The sequence below is a fragment of the Herpailurus yagouaroundi genome, unplaced genomic scaffold, assembly GCF_014898765.1.
Source record: "Herpailurus yagouaroundi ecotype Mexico unplaced genomic scaffold, PumYag 210, whole genome shotgun sequence".
Classification (NCBI taxonomy): Eukaryota; Metazoa; Chordata; class Mammalia; order Carnivora; family Felidae; genus Herpailurus; species Herpailurus yagouaroundi.
In genome coordinates, this window is record NW_024412441.1 from 3,408,498 (window position 1) to 3,425,479 (window position 16,982).

Genomic DNA, 16,982 nt, shown 5'->3' on the forward strand with positions numbered 1-16,982 from the left:
ATTTTAGCTCAGGTCATGATCTCAGGGTCATGAGTTTGAGCCCCTCATTGGGCTCTGTGCTGAGAGCTCAGAGCCTGGAGCCTGCTTCAGATTCTGTGTCTCCCTCTCTCTCTGCCCCTCCCCCACTCACGCTCTGTCTTTCTCTCTCAAAAAATTAATAAACATTATTATTATTTTTTTTTTAATGGGAAGGGGAGGACAACTGGGTGGCTTAGTCGGTTAAAGCCTAACTTTAGTTCAGGTCATGATCTCATGGCTCGTGAGTTCAAGTCCTGCATTGGGCTGTCTGTTGTCAGCACAGAGCCACTTCAGATCTTCTGTCTCCCTCTCTCTCTGCCCCTCTCCTGCTCTCTTTCTCAAATAAATTTTGAAAATGGGCAGAGGATCTAAACAGACATTTTTCCAAGAAGACATACAGTTGTCCAGCAGACACATGAAAAGATGCTCAACATCACTAATCATGAAATAACAAGAAATAACAAACAAGAAATAACAAATGTTGGTGAGGATGTAGAGGAAAAGGAACTTTCACACGCTGTTGGTGGGAATGTAAATTGGTATAGCCACTGTGGAAAATAGTATGGGGGTTTTTCAAACAATTAAAGATGGAAATACCACATGATCCAATAATTCCACTACCGGGTATTTACCCAAAGAAAATGAAAACACTAATTCAAAAAGATATACTCACCTCTATGTTTACTATAGCATTATTTACAATAGCCAAGATATGGCAGCAGTCTAAGTGCCCATCAATAGTTGAATGGATAAGGAAGATATGATGTATACACACACACATACACACACACACATATGAATGTTACATAGCCGTAAAAAAGGATAAGATTGTGCCATTTGCAACTACATGGATGGACCTAGAGGGTATTATGCTAAGTGAAATAACTCAGACTGAGAAAGACAAATACCATATAATTTCACTCATATGTGGAATAAAACAAACAAACAAGCAAAAATAAGGTAGAATCAGACCTATAAATACAGAGAACAGAGTGATGGTTGCCAGAGGGAATGGGGGTGGAAGGATGGGCAAAATGGGTGAAGGGGAGTGGGAAATACAGGCTTCCAGTTATGGAATGAATAAGTCATAAGAATAAAAGGCACAGCATAGTGAATATAGTCAATGGTATTGTAATAGTATTGTATGCTGACAGATGGTAGCTACACTCGTGGTGAGTATAGAATATCCTATAAAGAAGCTGAATCACTGCGTTGTACACCTGAAATTAATCTCACTTTGTGTGTCAACTATAAAAATTTCAAAAAATAAATGAGTAAAGTACACTTTCCAATTAAAAAATACTTGAAACAAATGAAAATGAAAATACCACATATCAATATTTATGGAATGCAGCAAAAGCAGTTCTAAGAGGAAAGTGTGTAACAATAAACTTCTACACTAAGAAAAAAGAAAAACCTAAAATAACAATGTAACTTTACACACTAAGACCCCAGAAAAAGAACAAATCTCAAAGTTAGTAGAAAGAAGGAAATAACAAAGATCAGAGTGGAAATAAATGAAATAGAGACTAGGAAGCCAATAGTAAAGATCAAGCCAGACAAGGACACTCCAAGAAAAAAAATTATAGGCCAATATATGAACATTAAAGGTTCATATATCATGATGAAGTAGGATTTATTTTTGAAATGCAAGGATGGTTCAACATATGCAAATCAATCAATGAAATCCACCCACCACATTAACAAAATGAAGGACAAAAGTCATAAGATCATGTCAGTAGATTTAAAAAAAAAAGCATCTGACAAATTCAACATCCTTTCACCATGAAAGCCTCTCAAAAATTCAGGTATAGAAAGAACATACCTCAATATAATTAAGGCCAATTATGAGAAGCTGATACTGAACATCATACTGAACTGTGAAAAGCTTAAAAGCTTTTCCTTTAAGATCAGGAACAAGACAAGGATACTCACTCTCACCAATTTTACTCAATATAGTACTGGAAATCTACCCAGAGCAACTAGCAAGAAAAAGATAAAAATTATCTATATCAGGAATGAAACAGGGAACATCACTATAGAACCTGCTGACATTCAAAGTATAATAAATATGGGGGCACCTGGGTGATTTAGTCAGTTGAACATCTGACTCTTGATTTCAGCTCAACCATGATCCCAGGTTTTGGGATCAAGCTCCACATTGGGCTCTATACTGAGCATGGAGTATGCTTAAGATTCTCTCTCTCTCCCTCTGCCCTTCTCCCCTACTTGCACGCTTCTCTCTCAAAATAAGTACAATTATGAACAACTTTATACATACAAATTTGAACAATTTAGATACAATGGACCAGTTCCTTAAAAATCACAAATTACTAAAAATTATCTAAGATGAAACAAGCAAATTAGTCCTAAAACTACTAATGAAAGTAAAATGAAGTTAAAAAAAAAAAAAAGCTCCTGGTAAAAAGTATCTCTAGGCCCAGTGACTTCACTGTAGAATTCTACAAAACATTTACAAAAGAAATAATACCAACTGTACCTACTCATTTCCAGGAAGCAGAAAAGGAGAGATTAACTCACAACTCATTTTATGAAGCCAGCATTACCCTGATATCAAAACTAGACTAAATTAGTAGGAAAAAAGAGAAGAAAAAGGAAACTATAGACCAACAGCCCATATGACTCTGATGAAAAACAAAACAAAACAAAACTACTGTCATCCACCATATGAAGTCTAAATGAGAAAAACCACACAATCATAACAATTGAAGCAGAAAAAGCATTTGACAAATTTAATACCTATTCCTGATAAAAAAAAAACTTTCAGTATACTAGGAGAGAGCTCCCTCAACTTTATAAAGACTATTTACAAAATACCTATCTTCTTGTTAACATGATACTAAATGATGAGAGGCTGAAAGCTTTCTCCCTAAAATTTGGATCAAGTCAACGATATCCATTATCACTAATCCTATTCAATAAAGTACTAGAAGTCATGGCCAGTGCAAGGAGTCAAGGAAAAAAATAAAAGACATACAGATTGGAAAAGAAGAAATAAAGTGGTCCCTTTTTACAGAAGACAGGATTATCCATATAGAAAATCCCAAAGAATCAGAAAAAAAATCCTAGAATAAATAAGTTTTCCAAGATCATGGAACATAAGGTCAACATGCAAAAATCAAATATATTTCTATATGCTAATAATGTACAATTTGAAACCAAAATTACAAAAGCAATGACATTTTCAATAGCACCAAAAATATAAAAACCTTCATGTATACTTAAGTAACAGTACATGTACAAGGCCAATTATGCTAAAAACTATAAAATGCTGATGAAAGAAATCAAACACCTAAAGAAATGGAGAAACATAATGCATTTGTGGATTGAAAGACTCCACATAGTAAAAATGACAATTCTCTCCAAATTTAACTATGGATTTAATCCAATACCAACCAAAATCTCAGTAAAGTTTCTTTCTTTTGCCTTTTTTTTTTTTTTTTTTTTTTTTGTAAATACAGGCAACTTGATTTAAAAATCTATACAGAAAGGTAGGAACTAGAAGAGATAAAATAATTTTGAAAGAGAACAAAGTTGAAGGGATCACACTATCCATATGTCCTTCAATAGCAGAATAAACAAATTGTGGTGCATCCATACAATATAATACTACTCGGCAATAAAAAGAAATGAACTATGGCTATGTACAACTTGGATGAACTTTGAAGGTACTATGCTATGTGAAACAAATCCAGTCTCAAAAGGTACATGCTGTATGATCCCACGGATAGGAATTCTGTACATTCTTAAAAAGACAAAATTGGGGGCGTCTGGGTGGCTCAGTCGGTTAAGCATCCAACTTCGGCTCAGGTCATGACCTCACAGTCCGTCAGTTCGAGCCCCGCGTCAGGCTCTGTGCTGACAGCTCAGAGCCTGGAGCCTGTTTCAGATTCTGTGTCTCCCTCTCTCTCTGACCCTCCCCCGTTCATGCTATCTCTCCCTGTCTCAAAAATAAATAAACGTTAAAAAAAAAATTAAAAAAAAAAAAGACAAAATTGTAGTGACAGAGAACAAATCAGTGGTTGCCACCACCTAGAACTAAGGAAAGGGTGTAACTACACGGCGATAGTATGAGGAAGATTTTAGGGATGATGAATCTCTTTCCTACCCTAACTGTTGTGGTATGATAAAATCCACAGAGATACACACAGACAAAAAGTCAATTTTTCTCTATGTGAATTTAAAAATAATATTAACAAAAAGATAAAATATAGGGGTGCCTGGGTGGCTCAGTTGGTTAAGTGTCCAACTCTTGATTTCAGCTCAGGTCACGATCTCACAGTTCATGGGTTCGAACCCCACATCAGGCTCTGTGCTGATAGCATGGAGCCTGCTTGGGATTCTTTCTCGCCCTCTCTCTCTGCACCACCCCCAACTCATGCATGCACATGCACTTGTTCTCTAATACACTTAAAAAAAATTTTAAAAAGATATATACAATTGTAATATAAAGTAAAATATGCTTAATGATAAAAAGGCAAAAATAATTTTGAAAACAAATATACAATGTATAACTTTGGCAGAAAATGCAGAAAGGATAGCAATAGTAGGCCTCAAGGGGAAGGTAGCTTCAAATAAACACAATTGGAATATGTAGAAACTGGAGACAGAATGTTAGGGCTAAAGACAAAAACAGAACAAGCAAGTTGATCTTAGTATTTACTTCCAGCAGTGAATTCCAAGGCTATAACATTAAAAATTCTGGTTTTTTTTGTTTTTTTCCTTTTTTTTTATTTGTTTGTTTTCTTTTTTTGAGAGAATAAAGAGAACAAAAGCAGAGAAGGGGCAGAGAGAGAGGGAGACAGAAGATCCGAAGCAAGCTCTGCGCTGACAAGTGGCAACAGTGAGCCCAATATGGGACTTGAACTCATGAACCATGAGATCACGACCTGAGCTGAAGTTGGAAACTCAACCGACTGAGCCACCCAGGTGCCCCCAAATTGTTTTGTTTTTTTTTTTAATATTTACTAAATCACCACATACTTAATTTTTAAAATGAGTTCCTGTACAGTTGGTAAACAAAAGCATATTCTCTCTAAAGGTGTTAAATCCCCTCCAAATAAAAATTATTAATTGCATATTCAACTTTGTAGCTTATTAAATGTTATAGCACAGTTATCTTCAAACTCTTTTAGTGATAGAATGTTCCTCAAAAGCTCGATACACAGGGGGCGCCTGGATGGCTCAGTTGGTCAAGCGTCCAACTCCGGCTCAGGTCATGATCTCATGACTCGTGAATTTGAGCCCTACATTGGGCCATGTGCTGACAGCCCAGAGACTGGAGCCTGCTTCAGATTCTGGGTCTCTGGCTGTTTCTGCCCCTCCCCCAGTCGTGTTCTGTCTGTCTGTCTGTCTGTCTCTCTCTCTCTCTGGCTCTCAAAAATAAACAAACATTAAAAAAAAATGCTTTAAATAAAAACAAAGCTTGATACGTGGAAGATCAAAGTGAAAATGCGCAAGTTGAAACATGAGTGGAGGGACCAGAGCCCCTACCCATTTCACCTGTATGCCAGGTTCCATTAGAAAACTGTGAAGACCTATTGGTAACAGATTTGTCCCGTTCTGAGTTTGCTTATAACACCTCCAGTCGTAACTACATTTGTAATAATTTCTTATTAAGTATCTGCTAGATTTTCTTTAAGCATAAAAATCAACAGTAGCATTCTGGTCATATTACATTCTATCATTACATTTTCACTTGGCTTTATTAAATTTCTGCCATTCTGTAATGTCTTTGTTTAGCACTTTTAATGGTTTTACTATAGAATGTAAAATATAACAACAACAAAAAACCCTGCTTTATTTTACTCTTTATTTACATGCGCATGGAAAACCTTGATCTTGTCATTGTTTTAAGTACTTCTCTTTTGACAACTGATAAGGGATTTTTTGTCAATGATACTCCACAAAGGATTTCAGACTATTTTTATCAAATCTAATAACTGGCAATTGTATTACGATCCAACACTCAGTAAATTTATATTATTGTTATTCTTCTTTGTGCTTCTTTGCCCATTCCTTAGCGGTAGTGATACATACTTCATATTTAACTTCATTTTATAATAGGCTATTTTTCAATCCATTTACCTGTTTCTCAAACACCCAACACTGCTACATTCTAATTCAGATATTTTCATCATTATTAACTAAGTACATTTTAAGCTTGCTTGAAGGATTAACATATAATTTAACTTTCTTTAACTTTCAACTCTGTAATTCCTAACCATGGTTTATGAATCTACCTTAGAAATATGGATTGCAATACAAAATTCTATGTTCATAATGATTTTTACTGAACTGGTTGTACATTGTTATCTTCAAATCTTCTCTTAATTTTTTAATTCATTTATCTCTTATAAGTCTCTTTCAATTATATATTTTCAAGTGTCCTTTATCTTTGTGGTAATCTGTTATAAAATGATTTCAGATTTCCTAAAACTTCAAATGTTCCCTCCTATCTCTTAAGAGGCATTTAATTTGGCTGGATAGTATACTGGAATGATAGTCATATTTCTTTTAGCTATCATGAAGTCTTTGTATTTTCAGCCTATGAATTAAGGGCTAATATAGTTCTTGACCTCATTTCCTAAAATGGTATTGTAAATTTTGTATTTTGTTTAAAAACCTACTATGTAAGAGTTTTAGCCTTGCCCTCACTTTTTAAAACACTTTCTAAAATTCATGCTGAAATTAGGTTTCAAAGGGAAAACTTTCTCTTTAATAATGGTCTCTATTTTGAAAAGGTCTTTACCTTCTTGTGTGATATTCTTATTATCCAAAGATATATTACACACACAGGTAAGAGAACTATTATTTTTTTCTTCTTGATGATCTCTTTTAGGTCACTGTTCTCTGACACAGATTTGCTTTGCTCGTTCATTAATAGTACAACTAATTTTTGCTCAGTTGTATCAATTCTCTCCATAAAACCTCTATGTTTCAGTATGTCTTACCATCTTTTTGGATCTCACAGATTTTCGGGGTCAGAAAGAACTTAAATGTCCTTCTTCCAATAAAAACCTCTATTTTTACAATGATTCCATAATTCATTCAATTTACATTACACTAAATTTCAGAACAGTTACACTTGTTCAAAAGTTTTTTGCTGGAGTAGAAATTCTGATACTATAGAGTCTATACAATTTTTTTCTTCTCTTTTTCATCACATGGCAATATTTGCTCATTAGATATGCAGTTTTCTTTTGCTTTTTTCTCACTTATCTTGAAATGCATTGTTTGGGGATGTTTTTTAATGGGTCTTACTATTTCTTCTCTGCCATCTTCCTAACACTTTGTAAGAAGTGTACATAATATCCACTCTCAACTGTAATACTCACATTTGACACTGGAGATCTATGCTAGAATTGGAACACATGATCTTTTAATAGAAACAAGATCAAGTATAATGAATAGCTTTTCTTCACACTTTCCAGAAATTGAAATTAATAATCCTATATCACTATAAGTGCTCAAAAATAAATATTCTAATGTAATATTATATTTTGTTCATTCTTTCCCTTGCTATGTATATACTCCAAAGAAAAAAGTAACCTAGCATAAAAACTAGCATTGCAATACCTATTAAATATCTCTTCTCCGCTAAAAACACCTAAACATTTGCCTCTGCATGAAATGTTACAATTTTTTTTCATAAAATCATTTATAAATTTGTAATAAATCACTACTATTATGTAAAAATATCTTGAAGGTATTGAATAATCTTGCACAAATTATACTTCTATTAAAGATTAAGTATTTGGGTACTTGAACAAATTCTGTATGACAATATACTCTTTATCAAGATTCTACTAATCTAAGTATTTTTTGTTTTGTTTTACTCTCAAAAGACCTAGTTTTCTAAATATTAGTGTATCTTTACTACCCAATGAATAAAAAGACATGGTCAAGAACAATCCAATATTTGCTAAATTATCTGTTTTTACAGGATGCCTATTCAAATTGTATCATAGAGTTTTAAAGAGGCTTCTTTTGATCTTCCTGCTGCTGTTTAGAATCAAAACAACTGCAAAAATTATTCATTTTTCAAAAAGCAAAAAATCCACCAACTCTTTCTTACCAGTTTGTATGCGCTATTGGTTGACTGCTCTCACTTTTCATAAAAATATTGTTTGACCCAAGTATAGTACTTTTTTAATGCATTTTTCCAGTTCTTAGCATTAGATTTACTATAAATATCAGATGTTCCTCCACAGATTTTGTGAACTTAATATTAAAAACATAACTGATGCTTGACACACGAGGTTCTCAATCTGAAGGAAAATGACACCGTTATCAGCATTATCACTAACAGATTTCTTAAATGAGCTGCCAATACTATCAATTAGATATTTCACAGTTATTTTAGAAATGAGCGTGTCACGAGCATGTCATTTGCAACCATCTTCCCTGGCTAGCGTTAAATTAAAAGTGTTCTTTGACAAAGGACATCAATCGGTAGAGCCAAGAGACCTGAGTTCAACTCTAGATTGGGACAATTATACAAACTGCGGCACACAAGCAAATTCCTTCACCGCCCTAAGCCTCCACATCTTCCTTATTAGTTTATTGAGAGAATGAAATGAAATAATGCACATAAAGCATTCAACACAGAGCTAGGCACACACTTAAGTGGAAGATTTTAGTAGAAGTTGATGTTGATAATGATTTCCTAACAAAGATTTCAACAACTATCCGTAGCAGTTACTGGATGCCGCGGACACGTATGACTCATCTGCTACTCTTTAGTGTAGATTCGCTCTTTCATTCTTTTCTGCTTTTCTGTGTTCTGTGTTCACGGCCTCCTGGGTGAGGCTTTGGGAGCATCACCTCTAAGAATTTCATCAGGTGGCACTCAGAACATACACAATGGAAGCTATGCTCTCCATGAGCCTCTTTTTCATACATGTTGTAGCTTCCAATTGCTCTTGCTTGAAATAAATTTGGGGAAAGCTGCTGTTACTCCATGTTGAGCCTAGATGAGAAAAATGGCCAGTGTCTCTGGGGAATAATTAACAAAAGACAGTTTGTTTCATCTTCATGATAAAATACGGCATCCCTATTAAAAGGCAAATTCATCATTCCCAAAAGTTAAATAGGATGACACTTTAAAAGTAATTCCAGCTGATTAAATTTAGGGTTCTGAAAAAAAATTAATTCATGAATATAGTCTGAATCCTTCATTTGATTTTAAAATGTATAAATGTTCATTTAACTTTGAGCCCTTGCCTCTCAGTGTTCTATTCTGAGCTAGTCAAACAAGTGGTAGCAGGCATGCTGGGCTCAATAATACTGCCTCTCATATTTAAATACTCTTTTTCACTTGGATTGCAAATTAAAGACAGTCTCCTGAACACTGACACATTTTCAATGATTGATTTTGCAAAACGTGTTGATTTTTCTTACACTGTTTTGCCTCTGTGTGTGTCAACTTTGGCCTTCTTTTCTTGCTCCTTTGCAGCATTGCTGTCTCTTTGAAGCCATTGTCTGCCTGATATGAAAAATGTACATTAAACCTCATGACTAATTACACAGACAGAAAATTCCTGAGCTCAAATATAAAACTCCCAATGCCCAGAAACCATAACAAAAGCTTCTGACTATGTACAAAACTCTTAATCAAACCTTTCATTCACTTGAGTTAAAAGAAATTCCAATAATTTATTTTCTGTTAAAGTTGTGTTTATATTCTTTGAAAAGCAGATTTCTTATGCATGTTACATGCCTACAAATCAATCCATTTAACAACAAACAACATCCATGCATTCCCTCCACAAAAGTTTATACTTGCTGTTAGGTCTGCTATTAGGTACTCCTGGATGAATTCAATCAAGTGCTACGCATAATTGTTTTCTGCTAGATACAAAACTGTTTAGGCTTAATGCGGTGTCCAGTTTTTTTTTTTTTTTTAATTCCCTGCACAATGCATTAGCAAAGGAGACTTTTCCCAATAAATCCTAAGATCTATGAAGTACATAGTTTCTTATAGTTTAAAAATATGCTTGAAAAGAAAATGAAAAGATACTTGTCTCCCTTAGAATACACAGAATAACATCCCTAAAAGTACAGAGCCATACACACACACACCACATGATACAGTACACAGAGCACAAAATTTCATCTCAGATAACCTAGCAGTTGGGAAAATTATTTTTCCGTAACAGACTAGCTCTGGAGTTCATCTAGCCTATCGTTTTTGAAACACTGTCTGTCATAGGCAAGGCCTTGCTTAAGCACCCTGAGAGAATGCCCGCAAGGAGTTTCTGATGTAGCGTTGTGGGGCAGGTGAATGAAAGAGTACATGCGTAGTCATCGTAGGAAGACACGAGATAAACACTGAAAGAACACACCATGGAAACAAAGACGGGAAAGTTGTGGGTGCTCCCCTGCTCGCTTGCCTCTTCCTCATGTTCGGATTTTCGCTAAGGGCCACCAGCCGCCATTGGTTTTCACGACCCAAGCTACGACAGACTCCCCTAGCTGCTGGTCCACCAAATCGAGGTACTCTGCTCTGTGTAAGCTGTTGCTTGCCTTTCTGTTAGACCAGCTCTCCTCTGCCTCTAGCTGTTCTTCTCATGCACTTACAGAGTGCAGTCAAGGCATCACATGCCATCACACTACTCTTTGGGGAAACCTTGCACCAACTACCAGCGCACCAATTGGCTGGTCCAACCTTGGAGATAAAATTTTAGTTGCCTGAAAACAATGTTCCAGAACAGGGAGGTGAGAGGAGGAAGGGGGGAAAGTGGCCACATGACTCCAGAAATGGCCACAATACCTAAGCAGAGTAAGTTGGAATAAGGTCTGCACATGAGCCAAAGCTTAGAATTTCATTGCCTTTGTTGGCTCATGTCACTTCTTTAATTAATGTCACTTTCTCTGTTTTAATATCAGAGCAAGTGACAAGAGTGCTTCTGGATGAATTGTGTTTTCTGAGGGCTGTATGGCATACTCTCCCGCAGTCTGACAGAGGGACGTGCCAGCTTTACTTGGCAGTTACAATGCACCAGCTTTAGTTTTAGTAGTTTAATTTGTGGCAGTTATATGTTTTGAATACGTTGAAGTATTCACAACGGTCTCATGGAATCTGTTCCATAGATAAAGTTTACACAGTGGAAAAGAAAAAGCAATGGCTATAAGGCGATTAGGAAAAGCTTCTCTTGGCCACAGCTGGCCTTATAGGCATTCCTGTAAATTTAAGAGCATTTAGAGGGATACGATTAAAGTGGTCATAAGGAATGATGCCCTCCCCTTTTTCTGCCCAGTTCTGTAGTTGGTGTGAGACGATCATAAGGAATATGATATTTAGAACTCAATTTTATGCAAAATCCATTATTCAAGAAGTGAAGTTTATATACATGATAGACATGCAATGAAATAAATGTTAGAATAGAAAACTTTGTTACTTATGCATTAAGTTGATTCTAACATTTTGGTAAACTAAGTTTTTATTGATATAAAATTCAGAACAATTCCTGCATTGAGGATAAAGGACTAAACTTTTTCTTTCGGTCTGGAGGGTGAAGTATCCTGAAGGGTTTTTGTTTGTGGAGTTTTTCCTTCATCTCCTTTATACGCTTTCGTGAAGCTCCATCAGCTCACGGTGAGAGCTGCCACCAAGGAGTTCTTCCAAACTTTGCCTGCCCTTTCTAAATGTAGGGTTCTTTACTGCAGCAGGTTGAAGATCTGGCTTTGATTGCACCTGGCTCTGCTGGAGAATGGAAATATTCATCTCCACTGAATGCATGCTGCTTAAGTGCTGGAGGCACTTGCAGGAGAGTAACTCTCATTGGAAACTTCATTACAATACTTTCTCTTCCCTACATGAAGTAGTAATTCTCATTCACCAAAGATAGAATTTTGCCTGACACAGCCACGGGAGCTCCTGTTTGACTTTCAAAATTAATCAACCTCTAAGTTGGAGTAGAAATGGCATGTCCTTTAACCTTAAGCACAAAAAGCTCTCAACAGACTGCAGTTTTTATATCCCTGGATGAGAGTTTGGGCCCCTAATACTTAAACTTGATGCACATACTGGGTTTCTGGCATGCTTTTGCCCATACCCATCTGCTAGCCTGGCACTGGGCCCATTCAGAAGGTGTGATGCCAGTTTCAATAGGGCATAGGTGCCAATCAAAGATGGGTTTGGAGGGGCAGCACGCAGAACGCAGCAAAAGTCAGCTCTTCTGCCAGAAGATCCTCCTGTTCTCATATAATGCCAATGAAGGGCCACATGCTTCATTGCTTGGGATCACACTGCATCTGTAGATGTTTCTGGCCTTCAATGGATGTCTTTCCACAGAATCATTTTCCTCAAGTATTACTTGATTGGAGACGTTAAAGAAAAGTCTACCTGACTGAAGTTCATCCTTTTAAAAGGAACAGTGGAAGCATTCAACAATTGTCTTGACATACTTACTGAGTTTTCTGCCTTTTCTCCTACAATACTCTTCCGTGTAGAATACGGTATAGTGTATAAAGTCCACGCATTGGACTTTTAAGGGACAAACATTCTGAAGAAGCACTAATTGCAAAACCAAGTATGGGAGCAGTATAAGATCCATAAACCCCTCTGTACCATTAAATGTGAATGGTGGACAAGTTTTCATCCTCCAAAACACTATTTTCAAGTGAATTCTCATATTTAGAGCTTCAGAGTTTAATTTTCCTCTCCTTTATTTCATAAACATGGATATTCCTGTGTCTGAAAAGAAAGACCATACCTACTCTTTATTCCTCTTCTTCCATATCGAAAGGAAAAAGAAAAAAAAAAACCAAAACACTTCAGAAGCAAAGTTTATCCATATTTCATAAGGAAGCCAGAAGCTCTCAAAAGCTGAGAATTCTTTTATTGTGTGGCAATAGAGGTGAGCTCATTTCATGAAGAAGAAATTTCCCTATAGCAATAGGTTTCAAATTTTAAAACCTTGACCACTGTAAACAGTTACAAGACAGTAACAGGTGCAGTGGAAGAAACATAATATATAAATCAATGAAGAATGGAGTAGTTTGTAAATCTTCCCTGAAGGCAAAAAAAATTTGACAGTAAAAATGTTGAAAATGAAGAACCATAATATATGTTAAAAAGAAGATCACTCAACAAAATGAAAAAGACAAGCAAAGGCTAAGCCTTAGAAGAACTCTCCCTTTTTATACAAAGAACCCAAACTTCTGTAAATACTTAGATTTCTTAAGCTGATAGGTACACGAACACTCCTCTTTCTATAAAAACTCAAAATTAATAGCCTATGGACAACAAACACAAAATTAAAATATATCTTCTATAGAGTTTTATTTCTGGTGTATAGGTCTAACAAATGCATTAAAAGCACAGAATCCCAAGTGATCCCTTCCTCTTGTCTCTCTCTCCACACCTTCATCTGGGAACTAATTTACTATATATACTAGTTTCTAGTACTAGTTTTCCCGATTTCATGTTTATTTCCTTCTTCTCACTCCCACAGTATCATTTTCAAAATTTCCTAGTTACAGTCACAGTGGCACTGTAATGTTGCATTGTGTCAGATAAGAGTAACTGCTTACCCCAAAGCCTTCTCTATAAGACACTGCCAAAATGGCATTTAATACAGCAATACATAATGAAGCCATATGTGTTCCAATAATGCCACTCTGTTGCCAGAATTATCATTGGCTCTTCTGAACGTTATTCTATATACCTTAAAAATTAACCCATTACCGTGGACAAAAAAGTAAAGTAAATAAAAATGACACATGCATAAATCATCTTTTCTATTCCTTCAAAAATAGAAGTCTGTTTCCTTATCAGTAAGTGAGGTAAGCTTTGATAATTTCTAAGAATCCTACTTAGGCTACCCTCTTCCTCATTCCCCTGAAAAAACATTTCTTCTATGTTTCTAAAGCAAAGTAGAGCTAATCTGAAAGCATGTCCTAAAAAAGGTACGACTATCACTTAGATGAAATCTACACATTTATTCATGGACAAGTGATTCAATCTTAAGTCTTCACCAGAGTTTAATTTTAGTTATAATAATGTGTTCTTCTTCCTAAAACATAATGCTTTTGATTTTTCAATAAAACATACATAGATTCTGCTAGATGATGTTGTGATAATCAACTTGTCTCAGCTTTTCTTGTGACTAAGAGTACTTCTGTCAGATTACAGACTGGAATTAAGGGTGATATCTGTAATTATGGAACAGAATAAAGAAGACTGGCTTGTGTAGGTTGCGTATCCCAACCTCAGCCTCATTCTCTTAGGAAAATACCTGTTGAACGTCTATTCTGTGTTTGGTATTCCCAAGATGCTAAATGGTCATCACTATGCCCAACTTCAAAAAAACTAAAACTTCTACAGATAAACCATTGCTATTTTTACTCATATAAGCCTTCAAAGGAATTGGGCTTAAGTTTACTACATATAACTCTGTTTTTCTGGATAGTTGGCCTAATTTCTGAAACCCAGTATCCTCCATATCTGAGGTACACGAGATATGAGAACTTTTTACTATGTCATCATGGCTACTATTGTAAATTTTAGGGGTAAAAAATATTCAGGTCAGTAAAACGTCAGTCTTCCAATGGCATTCTCTATATTCTTAGTTTTACCACATCAGTAGCTAAGTCTATCATAATCCATGGCAAGATAAATGGAATATCAGTCCAATGGATGTCTCTGTCACCATCCCAATCCCCTGTGGTACCAGACACTGAACCTGAGATTCAGCTAATCACTGAGGGTGGGAGTTTCTAAATAAATAAACAAACTAACAAATAAGAAACATTTAAGTGCTCACCAAGTTCCAAAGTTTTTAAAAACATTACTCCAATTAATCCTCATAATTACTATTATCTCAACGATGCAGAATAGGAAGAAAGTCTTGTGACTAAGGAGGAGTCATTCAGTTTCTAAATGACTCATTCAGGTCAGAATTCTACCCAGATTTGCCTAACACCAAAACCCATGCCTTTACTTATGCAATTCTCCCTTAGTTTGCTTGGTTCTGTGTTGCACCTAGCATTAAATCAGAATTCAAACTCTCAGTTCTCTCTCCTCCCCTCGATTTTCAGAAACTTTTTCACGTATTTGATACTAAAATTATAGCAATTTTTCCCATTCCGTAAAAGAGCTTTCTTTGTTCCTTTTCCTCCTCCTCTTTTCATACACAAAGAACCTTGTCTTTGTTCTTGTATTCAGACTTTTCTTTTCTCTCTTATAACTATTTCTATTAATGCTACAGGCACAGTATTTCTCCAAGTCAAGAGTAAATACCAAACTTCTCTGCTCCTTCCCCTTTACTCTAGGTTGATAATTACTGAAAGGCCTTGGCTATTGATCTCAAAGCTAGAGGACAGCCGTACATGCACAAGGAGTTAGACACAGCGGCTAGTTTCTTCTCAGCCTTAGGCAACAAATGCTGATGAAGCGTCTGCCGAAACAGTGTATCTGGAAGGAGTACTACCTGAAAAGAATGTAGCTGGACATAAAGGTGTTATTAAGGAAAATCTGAATTTCTTCATTTATATACAGGAAATGATGAAAAACATGGCAAAATGCAAAATATGATACAATTTGATATGAATTTGCTTAGACAGCTTTGAAATGATTCAGTACAAACTAATCTGAACAAAGTGATTGCTGATGGCATCTCATTAAAGAGCTGATCCTACATTTACAAGTACCACTTTTGATGGAACAATGACAACATTGGGAACACACAACTCTGTTATATTTTCTGAAGTATGAGCCTCTTCCTCAAAATAGCTACATATTTCTTCAAAGTCCTTCCTCAGTGCTGTGCACTTGCTAATGTTCCCAGGATCCGGGTTCTAACATTCAGATAGTAGAGGGTACTGCATAACATATGAAACCTTAAAAATTGTTGTAAAACAAGTATTAGTTTGGTAATGAGAAAAACTAAAACATGTGACACAGCAAGTTTCTTTTTCACAACAAGAACCACACAAGTAGTGAATGTGCGTGTATATGTGTATACTTAGTTTTTAAAATGCACTTACAATTAAATACATATTAACGTATATATTTACATTAAAAAAAGAAAAGGAATAAGATCATTACAATCAAAGCATTTCAAAGTATTTCTTTGAAATTACTCAAATAATCCAAATATCAGAAAGCTAACAGTATAACTGATAAGCCATGGAATCCAGGGCTATATAGCTCAGTGACATCAGAAATTTATTCAACTCCCTCTCTCTGACTTTGAGTCAAGACACTATATTAGAGAACTTCGTTAGCTCTTTGCTATACAAGAGAATTCGCTAATTCAAAGTCTCAATCAACACTTCTACAGGGAATTCTACTCTGCTGAGTCTAAGTATACTCTAATGGTCTTTACCAGTACCATTCAATATGGTAGCCACTAGCTGTATGTAGCTACTGAGCTCCTGAAATGTGACTCAATACATCCTGGATTTTAAAGACTTTAACTAAAAATAATTTTCTTTAATTTGATAACATGTTGGAATAATAACATTTTAGATATACTGGATTAAATAATATATATCATTGAAATAAATTTCACCTGTTTCTTTACTTTTTTTAATGTGGCTCTTAGAAAATTTTAAATTACCTAAACAGCTTGCCTTATCTTTCTATTTAACAGAGCTGCCTATATCACTCAACCTAGTACTTAGAATCATAGCATTTTTCAAGAAAGTTCAAACCCTTTAAATGAGGAAAATGTTCTCTATTTAACCCATGCTTTATTTATCTATTTGTATTTTAGAGAGAAAGAGAGAGAGAAAGAGAGAGAGAAAGAGAGAGAGAGAGAGAGAGAGAGAGAGAAAGAGAGAGAGAGAGAGAAAGAGAGAGAGAGAGAGAGAGAGAGAAAGAGAGAGAGAAAGAGAGAGAGAAAGAGAGAGAGAAAGAGAGAGAGAAAGAGAGAAAGAGAGAGAGAAAGAGAGAAAGAGAGAGAGAAAGAGAGAGAGAAAGAGAGAGAGAAAGA

The 16,982-nt window shown here is 35.5% G+C and overlaps 1 protein-coding gene across 5 annotated transcripts in view; it reads right to left on the reverse strand.

Moving 5' to 3' along the window:
* The window catches only part of VRK2 (VRK serine/threonine kinase 2), a 105,362-nt gene that overhangs the window by 83,904 nt on the left and 4,476 nt on the right, over positions 1-16,982 (reverse strand). The window contains exon 2 of one of the 5 annotated variants that reach the window (XM_040453667.1): positions 15,637-15,885. The exons of the other annotated variants lie outside the window; for them this stretch is intronic. Coding sequence (XP_040309601.1) covers positions 15,637-15,667 — 31 coding nt within the window. The 5' untranslated portion in view covers positions 15,668-15,885. The remainder of the gene's footprint in view (positions 1-15,636; positions 15,886-16,982) is intronic. 5 annotated transcript variants of the gene reach the window in all.